The sequence below is a fragment of the Elephas maximus genome, chromosome 13, assembly GCF_024166365.1.
Source record: "Elephas maximus indicus isolate mEleMax1 chromosome 13, mEleMax1 primary haplotype, whole genome shotgun sequence".
NCBI classification, from domain to species: domain Eukaryota; kingdom Metazoa; phylum Chordata; class Mammalia; order Proboscidea; family Elephantidae; genus Elephas; species Elephas maximus.
Window position 1 is genome coordinate 105,145,781 of NC_064831.1, and position 17,531 is coordinate 105,163,311.

A 17,531-nucleotide genomic window follows, 5' to 3' on the forward strand; every position below is an offset into this window, starting at 1 on the left:
CCCCACGACAAGCATGGTGAAATGTTCAAGGTGTTTCCTTCACAGTCTGCATCAAGACAGAGAGCAAGTCCTTCCCACCACTCCTACTCAAGGTCACGCTACAAGTCCTACCCAGCACTGTAGCTCTGTTTCTCCCACCAAAGAAAAGACCGGAGGACTGGAAAGGAAGGAAAAATATTCATTTACCGATGGTTACTCTCTAGGAAAGATACAAAAAACCTTGAGATATGTTAGAAAAGAAAGAGTAGAATAAGGTTACTGAACATAAAGTCAACATACAAACAGACTATTTCAGCACACCAGAAGAAACTGATTTTTAAAAGATACCACTGACAACAGCAAACAAAAAGGAATACATGTATAACAAATAATATGCGAACAAAAATTATAACTTGTATATATGTTGTACTTCAAAATAAAAAAAAAACTTAAGAGTTATAGAACACACCTAAAGATCACACAGAAATATTTTAGAAATATCACCGCTGCCAGCATATCCCAGGTGCTATTGCCCTTGTTCTAATACAGAACCCTCATATATACCCCAAGGTCAAGCAATGCACTCTAGCCATAACAGCCTCTCAATTTTAGTGACAGTGTGACAGAAAATGCACCCTCACCTTCCCATCAGCTGTCACAGCGAAGAGAGTCTGTTCCCCTCCAATCAGCTGCACTGGTCTGAGAGCTGCAAGGGCTTCACATGGGGTGGGGACTTTAACTTTGGCACCTTCAATGCCCCCAAGCTGCCCCCTATGGTTATGGCCCCATCCATAAATGGTGCCACTGCCACCGGCAGAGAGAGTCCAGTCGTCTGGTCGCCTACAAAAAGCATCAGGAGAATATCCGACATGAGAAAAACTGCACGTGAAACACCTGTCACTTACACACACCGGCGTTTCTTGTTCCTAACGTCACCTGTTCATCCACTGCACAAGCTGCTCATCTTGCTCTCTTTTAAAGATGTCATGGCTCTCATGGAGAACATCCAGGTTTTCGCTGTCTGCCATTAACTCACGAATTTTCTTAGCCACCTAGACGACAAAATTACCACACTATAATCATTCAGATCTCAAGAAAACAAAAAGAAGAAGACAAGGAAAAATCCCTACCTGAGAATATGAGGGAATGTCAACATCAACATCGTGATTTCTTTTTTTTAATTAACTTTTATTGAGCTTCAAGTGAACGTTTACAAATCAAGTCAGACTGTCACATATAAGTTTATATACACCTTACTCCATTCTCCCACTTGCTCTCCCCCTAATGAGTCAGCCCTTCTAGTCTCTCCTTTCGTGACAATTTTGCCTGCTTCCCACTCTCTCTATCCTCCCATCCCCCCTCCAGACAGGAGATGCCAACACAGTTTCAAGTGTCCACCTGATATCATTAGTTCACTCTTCATCAGCATCTCTCTCCCACCCACTGTCCAGTCCCTTTCATGTTTGATGAGTTGTCTTCGGGGATGGTTCCTGTCCTGTGCCAACAGAAGGTTTGGGGACCATGACCGCCAGGACTCCTCTAGTCTCAGTCAGACCATTAAGTATGGTCTTTTTATGAGAATTTGGGGTCTGCATCCCACTAATCTCCTGCTCCCTCAGGGGTTCTCTGTTGTGCTCCCTGTCAGGGCAGTCATCGGTTGTAGCTGGGCACCATCTAGTTCTTCTGGTCTCAGGATGATGTAAGTCTCTAGTTCATGTGGCCCTTTCTGTCTCTTGGGCTCTTAGTTATCGTGTGACCTTGGTGTTCTTCATTCTCCTTTGCTCCAGGTGGGTTGAGACCAATTGATGCATCTTAGATGGCCACTTGTTAGCATTTAAGACCCCAGACGCCACATTTCAAAGTGGGATGCAGAATGTTTTCATAATAGAATTATTTTGCCAATTGACTTAGAAGTCCGCTTAAGCCATAGTCCCCAAACAACATCGTGATTTTATGGTTAGTAAGCAAAACCAATATGATTATATTAAGTCTAAGATATTAAAAGCTGTCTAGATGATACCTTTGGTTTACATTATAAAAAACAAGCTTTAACTGGAGTCCTCAGTTTCAGTTTACCCGTTTTCAGCCACAGGCTTTTCTTTCTGGCATTCCTTGGTAAGACAAATGTCTCTGTGTTTCATAATATTGCCATCTTTTTACACTGCAGCTAAATAAAACATTTTGCATTCCAAAAATTATTTCAAAGTAATGTACACTACCTCCTCCAGAAACAGGCGTGGCAATGGTGTTCTTCTATCCAGGGCCACAGCGACTCGGGAGGCCATGCAGTACCTTCTGAACCAAGCCCACTTGTGTGTCTCTGCGCAGCAAGGAAGAGTGTCTAGTTCCAGGTCACAAGCAAGAGCTACCAGCACCTGTAGCCACCAAAAGGTGAAAATACACCCTTAAAATACAGCGACCATTCTACTTCAGCCACGCCACATGTAAGACAAGACGATCACCGCTAGGCCACCGCAGGGCTCTGCGGGTCGACAAGACGACCACCGCTAGGCCACCACAGGGCTCTGCGGGTCGACGAGACGACCACCGCTAGGCCACCACAGGGCTCTGCGGGTCGACGAGACGACCACCGCTAGGCCACCGCAGGGCTCTGCGGGTCAACAAGATGACCATCATTAGGCTACCACAGGGCTCTGCGGGTCGACAAGACGACCACCGCTAGGCCACCGCAGGGCTCTGCGGGTCGACAAGACGACCACCGCTAGGCCACCGCAGGGCTCTGCGGGTCAACAAGATGACCATCATTAGGCTACCACAGGGCTCTGCAGGTCCGCCTTTTTCCACCTGACAGTCATGTGCTGTGATCAGTGACCAAGACTACCCTGTGCCATGCCTGGCGAGGCACCCACCACAGGACCTCAGATCTGACAACTGCTGTAGCACTTGTTGCCTAAGTCAATACCAAGAAGACTTGTGTGTCACAAGGCACGCTGATACTTAGTTCAAGCATAAGGGCTTATATCAAACAATATTAATTTCTTGAGATTTTTCATATTCAACTTCAGCAATACCCACAACTGCCATCAAGGGGGTCTAACATGCAATGCGCTACAGATGACAGCTCTTGTGGTGCTCCCTGCCAGCCAGCTCTACCACCACTTCAAATACAAATCAAGTGTTACCTTAAAGAATGGGCTGTGCAGCAGCTGTTTGCCACCTCTCACAATAGGATCTTCATACTCAAACTGCCTCTGCAAAGCTTCCGGAAGGCCTTTCACCAAAGCAGCGAGAGCACTGCCTGTAAAACTCTTAAGAAAACGACAAAAGGCAATTCTGTTCCAGGAATCCAAATGCCCAGTTGGGCAGCTGGGAGTTTGTGACAGCATATACTTGCTCTTCTGTTTGTACAAATCAGGTGTTTTATCGTATATTATACGTAGATCCTATACCAATATTATGAATAGAGATATAGATAGTGCATATATATATGATAGATATAACTATTCTCCTTTGAAATGCTTATCAATATACTCAAATAAGCACAAAGCTAAAAAAAAAAATGATGAACACTAAAATAACAAAGGGGAGAATGAAAATTCATTTCAGAATGTCTAGTCTTGATTTCAGTACAGCCATTCCCAGGTAACCAGTCAAAGTCCCTTTCTGGCCTACAAATCCCCCCCAATCTCTTCCTACGGTTAGGATCCAGTATTCTTTTAGTAGTAACTACCTCATCCAGTGAAATAATGGTGATATGAGGAGTCTGACACATTGTAAAAGACCAATAAAGACAGCCCTATGTTCACAGCCACCTATAGATCAATTTTTTCAAAAGCAGAGTCCAGCACAAAAACAGTTTCCAACAGAAAAGAACAAGATTTAAAGTTATCTCGGCACAAAGCCCCAACTCCAGTGTACGCAGTAACATAAGGAAGTCTGGACAAAGGAGTCCTTACGCTTATGTGACATTTCCCAGCTCTTCTTAGTGACGCAGAGGTGTAAATTATTAAAGCAACATTTTATTTCCAAAGAGTCAAAAGTCTAGAAAGTTAAAAATAAAGTTCCATACCAAAGCTCTTGTCTCTCCATCACTATCACCAAGTAGCCTGTTTATGTTCATGGATTGCCCAAATTCAGTGGTGAGCAGCTTCCTCAATCTTTGAAGGGCCCACATCCTATGACTGGCAGCTGAGATAGGCAGACAGAAAGTATCAGAAGCTTGAACATTTCTCCTGCTAGTATGACAGGTGTAAGGATAAGGCGCCGTTTACCTAAGGCACTCAGCTGTGCGCATGCAGCGAGGGAGGCCGCCAGGCGAGGGACGATGCCCCTGGGAGAGGCAAGGTTGAGCCGGAAGTCAAGCAGACATGTCACCAGGTCCATGGATGGACAGGAGAGGATGCAGCGATCGGAAAGGAGGTCTTTTGGCCCTGTGGATAAATCCATGTAAATGTTTCTGTGATTGACAAGGTGAGGATGACAACAACGCAAGAGTTAAAAATCCTACTAACAACAGTGGCTCCTTGATCCATTTGGAAAGCAGTCGATTTCTAAGTAACATTAAATACGTACTTTAAACTCACATTTTAACTTTAAATACAACGGCTACAGAATTGCAGCCAAGAATAGCCATCCCTTTTCACACTGGCAGAGACAAAGGACTCTTCTCCTAACAACTAGGCAGCGAAGGCGACTCTGTAATTCTGTTCCTCACCTCGCCTTGGAGAGACCTCACCAGTGCTTACTCCCAATGCGGCAAGAGCATGTGGACACCAAGGTACTAAAACGCATGTGCGTCCGCACTGCTAGGGTAATGGTCCTTAGCTAATTCCCTGTCCCCCTTTACCTGCAGCAGGCATGATAGGGTAGACGGTGAAGCGCCAGCCCCATCCATTCACAGACCCATCGCTGATGAACTTCCACTTCAACTCGTCCCCAGGGATGCGCAGCTCACTGGACCAGTCAGACCACTCACGGCCTGGTGCAGAGAAACGCGCGCGGGGTTAGGGTCCTCCGATCACCCAACATACATATACTTCTTTAGATACAAAGCAAAACAGCTCAAGCCATGTCTGAAGGACAGTAGGCTCTGCCAGCCCGAGGTCTCCTACATCTCAACTCACCAAAACACCCCTCTCCTGGTCAGTCACGTTCTAACACATGCCACCCCTTCCACAACTGCTCCTTCAGCCCTGGGCTGAGCACTGGGGACACTGAGAAAGTGGCACCACCCTGACAGCAGTCCCCACCCACAGGGGAAGTGACCAGCATGGTCACTGTGTGGTGTACAAGCCCACAGCAGAGCCAACAACACTCATGTTAGGAGCTGCAGAGCAGTCTCTTGGGGAAGGTCGGATCTGGCTGGAGCTACCCAGGCAACAGGAGCCCTGGCACTCCCCACAAAGAGATCCCAGGGACACAGGCAGTTCAACACAGCCAGAAGCAGACCATTTTAGATGGAAAAGCAGGAGGCAGAGGCTGGAGCAGAGAGCCTGGGGCCTCAGTGCTGTGGCAAGGAGCAGCTACGTAACAGCTTCTCTAAAGAATGTTTGGATACGATGCAGAAGTCTGCTATCATGATCAGGCTTCTACTTTAGAAGAACCATCTGGCTGCAGGGGGGGAATGGACTGGAGGGGCTTCCTTCTGGAAGCAGAGAAACTAGCTACGTCTAAGAACGCTAAATGAACACTGTATCGACAGGCATTCTGTCACCCTGCCGGGAAAACTGTGCTCATATGTGACCACGGCCACTTTATTCAGATAAAGAATGTTTTGTAAGTGAAGTTTTATCGGCACACAGCCATGCTCATTCACTAAAACATGGTCTAGGGCCGCTTTCACACTACACTGGCAGAGATGAGCCATTGAGACGGAGATCAGACGGCCCAGAAAGCCTAATACATTTATCTGGCCCTTCACAGAAGAAATCTGCCAACCTCTGCTTGAGGCAGGCCTGGAATACGTCTCCTTACAATTCCAATGCTCTGTCCAACTATATACACAGAACAATCGCCGCGTGTGTAACTCAGTCATCACTGGAATCACTTATAAAGCTTTGTCTTACGTCAACCTTAACATCACACAAGCCCTGGTGTTCCCCACAAGGCCTGACAGAACCTTCCATAGCTCTCTGGTCAAGGCTGGTCCTTCTGGCCTGGCGGTGCTCCCAACGATGACCTGTTCCCACCTAGTCACTCGGAATGCTCTCCCAGTCCTGTGTGTGATGCAGGTACCGCTGGGACAATTACTGAATGAACTGGGAAGTGACAAATACAACACACTGTACTTGACAGCTAAGTTCCCTAAGGCTGATGCAGAACTAACAGTTGTGTTTTATCCCGTGAGTGCTCATGGCCCGGTCTCTGATGGCAAGCAGACTGTGCACAGCTTGCTTTTTCCCATTACCTGATCGCACCGAGACAATCCTGTTGACACCGTCCATGACGGTGAGGGGGTCGTGGCGCCGTTCTGTGGAGCACTGTCGGTCAAATTCCACCCTGAGTCCTTCTGCACCTGGAGAACAAATGAGCACACAGTACTGTGACCACACCCACCCGAACACTGCTGAAGTCACTCAGAGATCGCTCCTCACCAAGGGGGAGACGTGAAACTAAAACTATATCTACAGCCAACAAAAAAGCAGACGGACAGGTACAACTGACCTAAGATTCTACCTGCCCCTCCACCTCCTGCCCCACCCCACCCACACCCACCACACACACAGGATGACTCCTGCTAACTGCAAGGCCAACTTGCTTTGTCCTCTCATTTCTAGGCGAACCTTCTTGCCTCAGCCCCAGGTTATGCTAATAGGGGAGGAACAGCTCAGAAAAGGAGGGTGAGAATGGCTGCAGGATAATCACCTCACCGAGTTATACACGTAGAAAGTGCTGAATCGGTATATGCTTTGTAGTGTACATTCTCAACAACAAAACAAATAAATTAAAAAAATAAAGACATAAAAAGCATTTGAGAAAGGAAGTAACCAACAATGAACATAAAAGGCATGTAACACATAGATAATTACCAAGTGGCCTTGAAGAAGAAAACTAAAGCAAGGGGGAGAAAACAAATTTATAAACTATAATTCAAGAAAACTTTCCTGAAAGAAAAGATTGGAGTCACATACTAAAAAGCATACCCAGATTTGAGAATATCACTTAGAGAGACCAACATGAAAACACAATGACGAGCATCAGTTACCTGTAAAACTATGTCTCAACAATGGTTAAAAGGAATAGAGTATGTAATAGCTATTATGCTCTAGTAAACGCAGTATTATTTCAATAAATTTGGGAGAATGAATAGAGCATATGCAAAATTTTTTTCAACTGTTTTCAGTACTCATGTTGGTGTTGATGGTATTAACAGTCTATCCTGAACCTGCTCTGTGTGTCTCACAAGATAAAGCAAATCAATAATTAAGAGATATTCTATCATTTCCTGCCTTTGAACCAGGGCTTTAGTGTGGAAGAGATATAAATGTAACAGAAAAGGTTAAGTAAAAATTCTGTAATCCTAAATTTAAATTCAAAGTATTAGTATGAACTCGAAAGAAATTCAGCCTGTCCATCTGTCCATCGGTCTGTCTATCCATCCATCTACACACCCATCCTATCTGTCCACGGGAAAGTTATAGAAACAATGACAACCCAGTAGCAACGAGTATCCCAAGCACCACGTTGTGGTCCTGAAATGCCATCTCCAATTGCAGACTCCAGGAGTAGGGCAGTAATATAGAAGCATCATGTCATATTAGACCATTAGAGTCATTTCAGGGGCCAAAGTGAAGAGCCTCCCACTGTGTAGAAATGGAAAAATCTGAGTTTCAGTAAGTGTCATAACCATAATGGATTTAACCCCATATGTGTGTTCAAATCCATAAGCTCAAAATGATATTAAAAAAGAAGAACCAGTCACCTTTGGAGAATGTTGGGGAACCAATTCATTCTCTTGAAAACTAGCAAATACAAGGAAAGAACCAGGCTTTTAACCTCTTTTCTCATGCAAACAAGTACCCCTGGGTAACTAATGCTTGACGAGAAATGTCTTTTTAAGCATTCCACCTAATAAGAATGACAGAATTAAAATGATACATTTTGCAACCCCAATAGATTAATGGCTCCAGCACCAAGCATCACAGCATCCGAGAGAGAGAGAGAGAGAGAAAACAGGCCATTCTGTGCCTCCTTGAACACAAGCACCAGACCAAAGGGAGCGGAATTCACGGAGCCTCTGAATCCACTTCCTACTGGTAAGACAGGTCTGAGGAACACGCTGAGCAGATCTAGGCCGTGGGTGAGTTCCACGGGTAGGAGGGCCCAGGTTATTCTCCAGGTGACTTGTTTAAAAACAGAAGAACAAGAAATAAGGAGAGGATGCTGGAACGATGGTGCCATGAGCAGGTCTAGGGTTCCCCCACAAGAACATCATGAAAAGCAAGTAGAAATCTGTACTCATCCCTGTAATAACTCTGAAAAGGTGGGCAAAGGACGGCAGCAAGGAACCGCAAACTGAAAAAATACATGGATGAATTTCAAATGGTAGGAAGATCTATTCTTCCACGGCCACTCCCCCCTCTGGCACAGCAGACAGATGACTGCAGAGAAGCCCCACCTGACCCCGGCTCACCCGTGCACTAAGAAGGGCCCCTATCTCTGGCTACAAAGGAAATAGGATGATTTTCCTCGTGGACTATTCAGGGTGTACGTTCTGAAAAGTCTGAGTGCGGTGTGAAGGACTATTCAGGGTTTATGTTCTGAAAAGTATGAGTATGGTCTGAAGGACTAAGGCTTCAGTCAGGCCTGAACTGGAGCCCTCATAGGGCAGAGGAGGGAGTGATGTGCAATGGTTGAAGGCTGTACATGCCTGAGGGCACAGTGATGGCAATGTGTTTCTGATCAGTCTGCGAGCCACTGAGGGACTGAAAACTCAGTCTAGGCCTAAGTCAGGTACCTCACAGGGCAGAGGAAGGAACAGTGAGCAAAGCCCAAGAGTTCCTTAAATTAATTAGTGCTTTCAAAAGCACCATGTATACAAAGAATCAAGAAAGCAAACACACTGTAATATTCTCATGTCCTGGCTTTAACAAAAAAATTACAAGGCTCACAATGATACCAGAAATGACAGCCCTTTCAAAAGAACAAGGCAAGGGGAGAAAAACCGTCTCCACAGAATCCAGATAATGAACAGACTGGAAGAGTATGTTGTTGTTGTTAGGTGCTGTCCAGTCAGTTCCGCCTCATAGCGACCCTATGCACAACAGAACAAAACACTGCCTGGCCCTGTGCCATCCTCACAATTGTTGCTGTGCTCGATTCCATTGTTGTAGCCACTGTGTCAATCCATCTCGTTGACAGTCTTCCTCTTTTTTGCTAACCCTCTAATTTACCAAGCATGATGTCCTTCTCCAGGGACTGACTGCTACTGACAACATGTCTAAAGTATGTGAGACGCAGTCTTGCCATCCTTGCTTCTAAGAATATTCTGGTTATACTTCTTCCAAGACAGATTTGTTCGTTCTTTTGGCAGTCCACGGTATAGTCAACATTCTTCACCAAAACCACAGTTGAAAGGCATCAATTCTTCTTTGGTCTTCCCTATTCGTTGTCCAGCTCTTTCATGCATGTGAGGTGACTGAAAACACCATGGCTTGGGTCAGCTGAACCGTAATCCTCAAAGTGACATCTTTGCTCTTCAACACTCTAAAGATGTCTGATATAACAGACTTACCCTATACAATGGTCTTAATTTCCTGACTGCTGCTTCCATGGGTGTTGATTGTGGATCCAAGTAAAATGAAATCCTTGACAACCTCAATCTTTTCTCCATTTATCATGATGTTGCTTATTGGTCCAGTTGTGAGGGCTTTTGTTTTATGTTGAGGTGTAATCCATACTGAAGGCTGTACTCTTTGATGTTCATCAGTAAATGCTTCGAGTCCTCTTCATTTTCAGCAAGCAAGGTTGTGTCATCTGCATAATGCAGGTTGTTAATGAGTCTTCCTCAATCCTGATGCCCCATTCTTCTTCATATAGTCCAGCTTCTCGGATTATCTGCTCAGCATACAGAATGAATAGGTATGGTGAAAGGATACAACCCTGACGCACACCTTTCCTGACTTTAAACCAATCAGTATCCCCTTGTTCTGTCCGAACAACTGCCTCTTGATCTATGTAAAGGTTCCTCAGGAGCACAATTAAGTGTTCTGGAATTCCCATTCTCCACAGCGTTATCCATAATTTGTTATGATCCACACAGTCGACTGCCTTAGCATTGTCAATAAAACACAGGTAAACATCTTTCTGGTATTCTCTGCTCTTAGCCAGGATCCATCCGACATCAGCAAAGATATACCCGGTTCCATGTCCTCTTCTAAATCCAGCTTGAATTTCTGACAGTTCCCTGTCGATATACTGCTGCAGCCACTTTTGAATGATATTCAGCAAAATTTTGTTTGCATGTGATATCGTTCGATAATTTCCACATTCTGTTGGATCACCTTTCTTGGGAATAGGCATAAATATGGATCTCTTCCAGTCGGTTGGCCAGGTAGCTGTCTTCCATATTTCTTGGGATAGGTGCCAAGTATTCCATCAATTCCCGGAGCCTTCTTTTTTACCAATGCCTTCAGTGTAGCTTAGACTTCTTTCAGTACCATCGGTACTTGATCATATGTTACCTTCTGAAATGGCTGAATGTCGAACAATTCTTTTTGGCATAGTGACTCTTCACATCCTTCCATCTTCTTTTGATGTTTCCTGTGTTGTTTAATATTTTCCCCGTAGAATCCTTCAGTACTGCAACTTGAGGCTTGAGTTTTTTCTTCAGTTCTTCCAGTTAGAGAAATGCTGAGAGTGTTCTTCCCTTTTGGTTTTCTATCTCCAGGCCTTTGAACACATCATCATAATACTTTACTTTGTCTTCTTGAGCCACCCTTTGAAATCTTCTGTTCAGATCTTTTACTTCATAATTTTTGCCTTTTGAATTAGCTACTCAACGTTCAAGAACAAGTTTCAGTCTCTTCTGACATTCATTTAGGCCTTTTTTTTCCCTCTTGTCTTTTTAATGGCCTCTTGCTTTCTTCATGTATGATGTCCTTCCACAACTTGTTTGGTCTTCGGTCTTTATAGTGTTCAACGCATGAAATCTATTCTTCAGATGGTCTCTAAATTCAGGTGGGATATACTCAAGGTCATACTTTGGCTCTCGTGGACTTGTTCTAATTTTCTTCAGTTTCAACTTGAACTTGCATATGAGTAATTGATGGTCTGATCCACTGTCGGCCCCTGGCCTTGTTCTGACTGATGATATTGAGCTTTTCCACTGTCTCTTTCACAGATGTAGTCAATTTGATTCCTGTGTATTCCATCTGGCAAGGCCCATGTGTAGAGTTGCCATTTATGTTGGTGAAAAAAGGTATCTGCAATGAAAAAGTTGCTGGCCTTGCAAATTTCAATCATGGAATCTCCAGCATCGTTTTTATCACCAAGGCCATATTTCCCAAGTACCGATCCTTCTTCTTTGTTTCCAATTTTCACATTTCAATCACTAGTAATTACCAATGCATTCTGATTGCTTGTTTAATCAATTTCAGGCTGCAGAAATTGGTAAAAATCTTCACTTTCTTCATCTTTGGCCTCAGTGGCTGGTGTATAAATTTGAAGAATAGTCGTATTAATTGGTCTTCCTTATAGGTGTATGGATAATTATCTTATCACTGATGGCACTGTACTTCAGGATAGATCTTGAAATGTTCTTTTTGACAATGGATGCAATGCCATTCCTCTTCAAGTTGTCATTCCCAGCATAGTAGAACATATGATCATCCAATTCAAAATGAGCAATACTAATCCATTTCAGCTCACTAATGCCTAGGATGGAAACCCTGGTGGCATACTGGGTAAGAGCTACAGCTGCTAACCAAAAAGTCGGCAGTTCAAATCCACCAGGTGCTCCTTGGAAACTCTATGGGGCAGTTCTACTCTGTCCTATAGGGTTGCTATGAGTCAGAATTGACTGGACCACAGGTTTGTTTTTTTTTTTTAATGCCTAGGATTATCAATCTTTATGTGTTCTGTTTCATTTTTGACAATTTCCAATTTTCCTAGATTCATACTTTCTATATTTCAAGTTCTAATTATTAACGAATGTTTGCAGCTGTTTCTTCTCATTTTGAGTCATGCCGCATCAACGAATGAAGGTTCTGAAAGCTTGACTCCACTCACGTCATCAAGGTCAACTCTATTTTGAGGAGGCAGCTCTTCCCAAGTTGTAGTTTGAGAACCTTCCAACCTGGGGGGGCTCGTCTTCCAGCACTGTATCAGACAATGTTCTGCTGCTATTCGTAAGGTTTTCACTGGCTAATGCTTTTCAGAAGTAGACTGCCGGGTCCTTCTTCCTAGTCTGGAATCTCAGCTGAAACCTGTCCAACATGAGTGACCCTGCTGATATTTAAACACCGGTGACATAGCTTCCAGCATCCCAGCAACACACACGCTCTCACAGTACAATAAACTGACAGATGAGTGGAGGTGAAAGAATACAACGATGTTAAACCCACCCCACTGCGGTCAAGTTGATTCCAACTCATAGGGACCCTACAGGACAGAGTAGAATTGCCCTGTAGAGTTTCCAAGGAGCACCTGGTAGATTTGAACTGCCGACCTCTTGGTTAGCAGCTGTAGCACTTAAACACTATGCCACCAGCGTTTCCCAATATTAAACATGGCAGTACAATGGACTGCATTTGTATAGCCTTTCTCACCGTGGTCTTGTAACTCCTACCCAGGTGTTTGGGCGGGGCTGTACAGATAGGGTAATTGTAGTCCACCAAAGGGACTGGTCAGTTTTGCCACCACACTGGGCTTGAAATAAGCTAGCCAGAGGTGTTAAAGAGAGAATCCCACCACCACCACCAAGAAAGAACAGCCAGGAGCCAGCACATCCTTTGGACCTGGGATCCCTATGTGGAGAAGCTCTTGGAACCAGGAGGCAGAGAGAGGGACAGATGTAACACTGAAGGCAAAGACCTGGCAGGAAATGGGATGGTGGGCTTGTCGGCCCACAGAGAGGTGTGCCTGTGAACACAGCTGGGAAGAGGCTATCCTGATGGATGGAAGAACTGTATCCTTGAGTGTTGCTGGGCCTGAATTGTAACCTGTCACTTCCCTAAATAAGCCCCATAATTATGAGTATGGTCTCTGAGTTCTGTGTGGCCACTGCAATGAATTATCAAACCCAGCAGAGAAACAGAGAGTGCCGTGGGCGGGACAGTTGGTGTCAGAATTGGTGAAGATGGCAGAGAGAGAGGAGGCATGTTTGACTCTTGCCTCACAGGAATGGGCCTTCGGCTGCTGATCTTGACTTTTCTTCCTCCTTGTGAAGTTAGACGAGGACGTCGGACATTTTGCCCCCAAACTGTTTTTACAGACACTTAAGAACTAAAGAAACACAGAAGAGGCAGAGCAGCTCCATGCCCGGAACTCCCGGAACTATTATAGATAAAAACAAGCAAATATAGATAAAACCAATAATCTCAAAACTCTAGACATCAGGTAAAGAGTTGCAGGACCAAAGTGAACACTGAATCAAGTAAAATGTAAAAGTACAGACCATGGAAGAGTGGAGGTTTGCAGAGCATCCTCACCCCACCCCCATGATGGCTCAGCTTGGACATCTTGGGGTGGCGACAACTGATGCAGAGCGCAGTCTGGCCCAGGCTTTATGAATAACCAGGCCCCAGTAAAGGCACTGCACACAGGGACATCTCAGCATGCAGACCTAAGAAAAGGGCACCTTGGGGCGCTGCAGGCCCGGGAAAATACACGTCCCAGAAGGACGTGATATGCAGAGCGCAATAAGGCTCAGACTTTGAGAACACAGCAAGACCTCAGTGAACACAGCTGAGGCAAGGGAGACTGAACAGGTAGATCCAACAAAGGGCACCATGGACACCGTAGGCCTGCGACTGCACAGGTCCTGAGAGAAAGTGGCATGTGGCACAGAAGGCAGACCAGGCTTTGTGAACACCAGGCCCCAGTAAAGAAAACTGACAAGCCAGGCCTAGGGTGGAGCAGCTCGGCAAGCATAGTGTATGTAAGCCTGAGTTTTTGGGCATACGAGTTCTGGGATAGAAAAAGAATGAAAGGAAATCAGGGAAACGATTCAAGAACAAAACAAGAATTTCAATACAAGAAACAGAAATTAAAAAAAAAAACAAACAGGAGTACTGTAGCTGAGAAGTACAGTCACAGAAAGGAACAATTCTCTGGAAGGATCTGGGGCAGATTTGAATCAGCAAGGCAGAGTAAGTGACTTCAAGATAAGGAAATGGAAATTACTCAGTACGAAGAGCAAAAAGAATGAAGAAAAATGAACAAATTCTAAGGCATATGTGGCACACCATCAAGAGGGATAACACACACATTATGGGAGTCCCAGAAGAATCGAGAGAGAAAGGAACAGAACAAGCTTTTGAAGAAATAATGACCAAAACTTCGTAAATACGATAAAAGACAACAAGCACTTACACTTCTAAGACACTCAATGAATTCCAAGAAGGATAAATCTAAGCAGCCACATCCAGGCATATTATAATCAAACTTCTGAAAACCAATGACAAAGAGGAAATTTTGAGAGCAGCAGGAGAGAAGTGAATTATCACATACAAACCCACCGCTACTGAGTCGATTTTGAGTCGATTCCAACTCATAGCAACCCTACAGACAGAGTAGAACTGCCTCATAGGGTTTGCAGGGTTGTGAATCTTTACTGAAGCAGACTGCCACCTCTTTCTCTCATGGAGCAGCTGGAGAGTTTGAATCACCCACCTTTCGGTTAGCAGCCAAGTGCTTTAACCACGACAGCACACCAGAGTTCCTTATCACATACAAAGACTCTTTAATAAGATTAAGTGACAATTTCTCCACAGAAACCATGGAGGCAAGAAGGGAGCAGAATGACATATTTTAAAGTGCTGAAAGAAAAGAACCAGCGAAACTGTCATTAAAGAATGATGGCATATGAGATCAGAAAAACTGGATCGTGCCCACCGACCGTTACTGAACATTTTGACCCAAGATTCAGTAGAAGAATCCTGATCAAAAGGAGGAATATGCAGAACAGAATATCAAATTCTCCTAGACTCCAGACTTCCTGGAGTCATGAAGCTTAGATAAACCCCTGAAACTGCTGCCCTGAGGTCATCCTTAAACCAAAAATATCCCCTGAAGTCTTCTTAAAACCAAACAACAATTGAGTTTAACTAGTAAAAAATGTCAGCCTTGAGCATTATGCTCTTTTAAGAACTATCTATACGAGGTCAAATTGACAGCAGCAACTTGAAAGATTAGATAGGAACCCAAGGGGGCAGTGAGTTTATGTTAATGAGGGTGGAACAACTCAAAAAGGAGGGTGAGAATTATCGCACAACCTGCAGAGTGTAATCGATGTCACTAAATGTACACGTGGAAACTGCTGAACTGGTGTATGTTCTGCTGTGAATATTCTCTATAACGATAAAATCATATGCCGGGAAAAAAAAAAAAAGAATAAGGGTGACATTAAGATGTTTCCAGAAAAAGAAATGCTGAAGGAATTTGTTACCACCAGACTAGCCCCACAAGAAATGCCAGAGAGTGTCCTCCAGAGGCAAAAGAAAGGACACACGGCAGTTACTTTAAGTTGTATACGCAGGAAGAAAAAAGTAAAAATCACCACTGAAGGATATGGCTTGACAAGAATAAAAGCCAGAACTGAAGTATTGTTGGTTGGTAAATACAACTGGTATGTCCTTCATGCTACATAAAGGCAAAAGCATAGAAAATAAACAAAGATACATACATAATAACAATAAAATAAATTAAATTTAAACTGCAGTGTATTTAAGACAAAAGATTTCATCAGTGATGATAAAACACAAACAGGTGTAGAGGGTGGGGGGCTGCACAGGCACAGATTATCTGTTACTTAAGTTAGTACCAATGTTATAAAAGTAAGCTGTTAAATGTGATCCTCATGGCAACACCACAAAGAAAGTAAATAAAAACTTATACACAAAAGAGAAGAATAAAGGAGACAAAATGTTAAACACACACACGCAAAATCCCATACACAGAAGATGTCAGCGCTGGAGAAAAAGGGGGCGGAAAAGGTGTAAAACCAAACCAAGACCAAGCCCACTGCAATCGAGTCGATGCCAACTAAGACATACCAAAAAAATAAAGGCAGAAATAAGTCCTCTTTATCGCTAATTACCTTCAATGTAAATGGATTCAACACTCCAAACAAGAGATAGAGAGTGGCAGATTAGATTGAAAAAAATGACACATCTGTATGTTGTCTACAATAGTCAAGCTTTAGGAACAAAGACACAAACAAACTGAAAGTGAAAAGATGGAAGAAAACATTTCACACAAACAGTAGCCAAAAGAGAGGAGGTATGGCAATTCTAACATCATACAATACTGACTTTAAGACAAAATCTATTGTAAGAGACAAACAAGGACACTGTATAATGATATAAGGGACAATTCATCAGAAAGTCATAGCTATTATAAATATTTATGCAACTAACCTCAGCCACACCATTTACGAAGCAAACACTGACAGAATTGAAGAAAGAAACAGACAGGAAGCTATAATACGCCACTTTCGATGATGGATGAACAACTAGAAAGAAGGTCAATAAAGAATAGAAGACTTGAACAAAACTATTAAAACTAGACCTACCAGATATATGTAGTACACTCTATCCTAAAAGAACACAGTGCACATTCTCCCCTAGTATTCATGGAACATTCTCAAGGATACACCATATCTTGGGACACAAAGCAAATCTCAATAAATCAAAGACGACTGAAACCATACAAAGTATCTTCTCCAATCACAATGGAATAAAGCTAGACATCAGTAACAAAAAGAAAAATGGAAAATACACAAATATGTGAAAACTAAATGACATGCTACTGAACAACCAATGGGTAAAGAAGAAATCAAGAGAAATAAAAAAATACAGTCAAATGAGAATGAAAACAAAACATACCAAAACTTATGAAATGCTGTGAAGGCAGTACTCAGAAATTAATAGCAGTAAAATATCTATATTAAAAAAGAACAAATATCCCAAATCAATAGCCTAACTGTATAACCAGAGGAACTAAAAAACTAAGTGAAAACTAAAGCTAAGACTACTAGAAGAAAGGAAAGAATACAAATCAGAGCAGACATAGAAAAAAGAAAAACAGAGAGAATCTATGAAACTAGAAGTTGGTTATTTTTAAAGATCAAGAGACTAGAGTGACAAAGAAGGAGACAGAACATGCAGGTATCTAAAATTAGAAACAAAAGTGGAGACATTGCAATTAACCCTAGAAAGAAAAAGGATTGTAAGTGCTATGCAGTGAATTGCTTAATATGGCCCTTCTAGCCACAGTCTGTGACTCACGCAGAGTGATTGAGTGGGATATGCAAATAAGTTAGTTTTGCCATCCCACTAGGCTTAAAACGAGCCATCCCAGAGGCGGGAGGAGAGGATTTTATCACCACACCAAGGAAGAAGAACCAGGAGTGAAGTGTGTCCTTTGGACCT

The 17,531-nt window shown here is 43.4% G+C and overlaps 1 protein-coding gene across 5 annotated transcripts in view; it reads right to left on the bottom strand.

Annotated features, from left to right (window-relative positions):
* The window catches only part of HERC2 (HECT and RLD domain containing E3 ubiquitin protein ligase 2), a 316,687-nt gene that overhangs the window by 45,371 nt on the left and 253,785 nt on the right, over positions 1–17,531 (bottom strand). For all 5 annotated transcript variants that reach the window (XM_049906042.1, XM_049906045.1, XM_049906044.1 and 2 more), the window contains exons 72-79: positions 6,347–6,454; positions 4,787–4,918; positions 4,212–4,370; positions 4,010–4,128; positions 3,123–3,248; positions 2,199–2,354; positions 916–1,031; positions 621–819 (exon numbers count right to left, since the gene is read on the bottom strand). In XM_049906042.1, the coding sequence (XP_049761999.1) occupies positions 621–819; positions 916–1,031; positions 2,199–2,354; positions 3,123–3,248; positions 4,010–4,128; positions 4,212–4,370; positions 4,787–4,918; positions 6,347–6,454 (1,115 nt within the window). The remainder of the gene's footprint in view (positions 1–620; positions 820–915; positions 1,032–2,198; positions 2,355–3,122; positions 3,249–4,009; positions 4,129–4,211; positions 4,371–4,786; positions 4,919–6,346; positions 6,455–17,531) is intronic.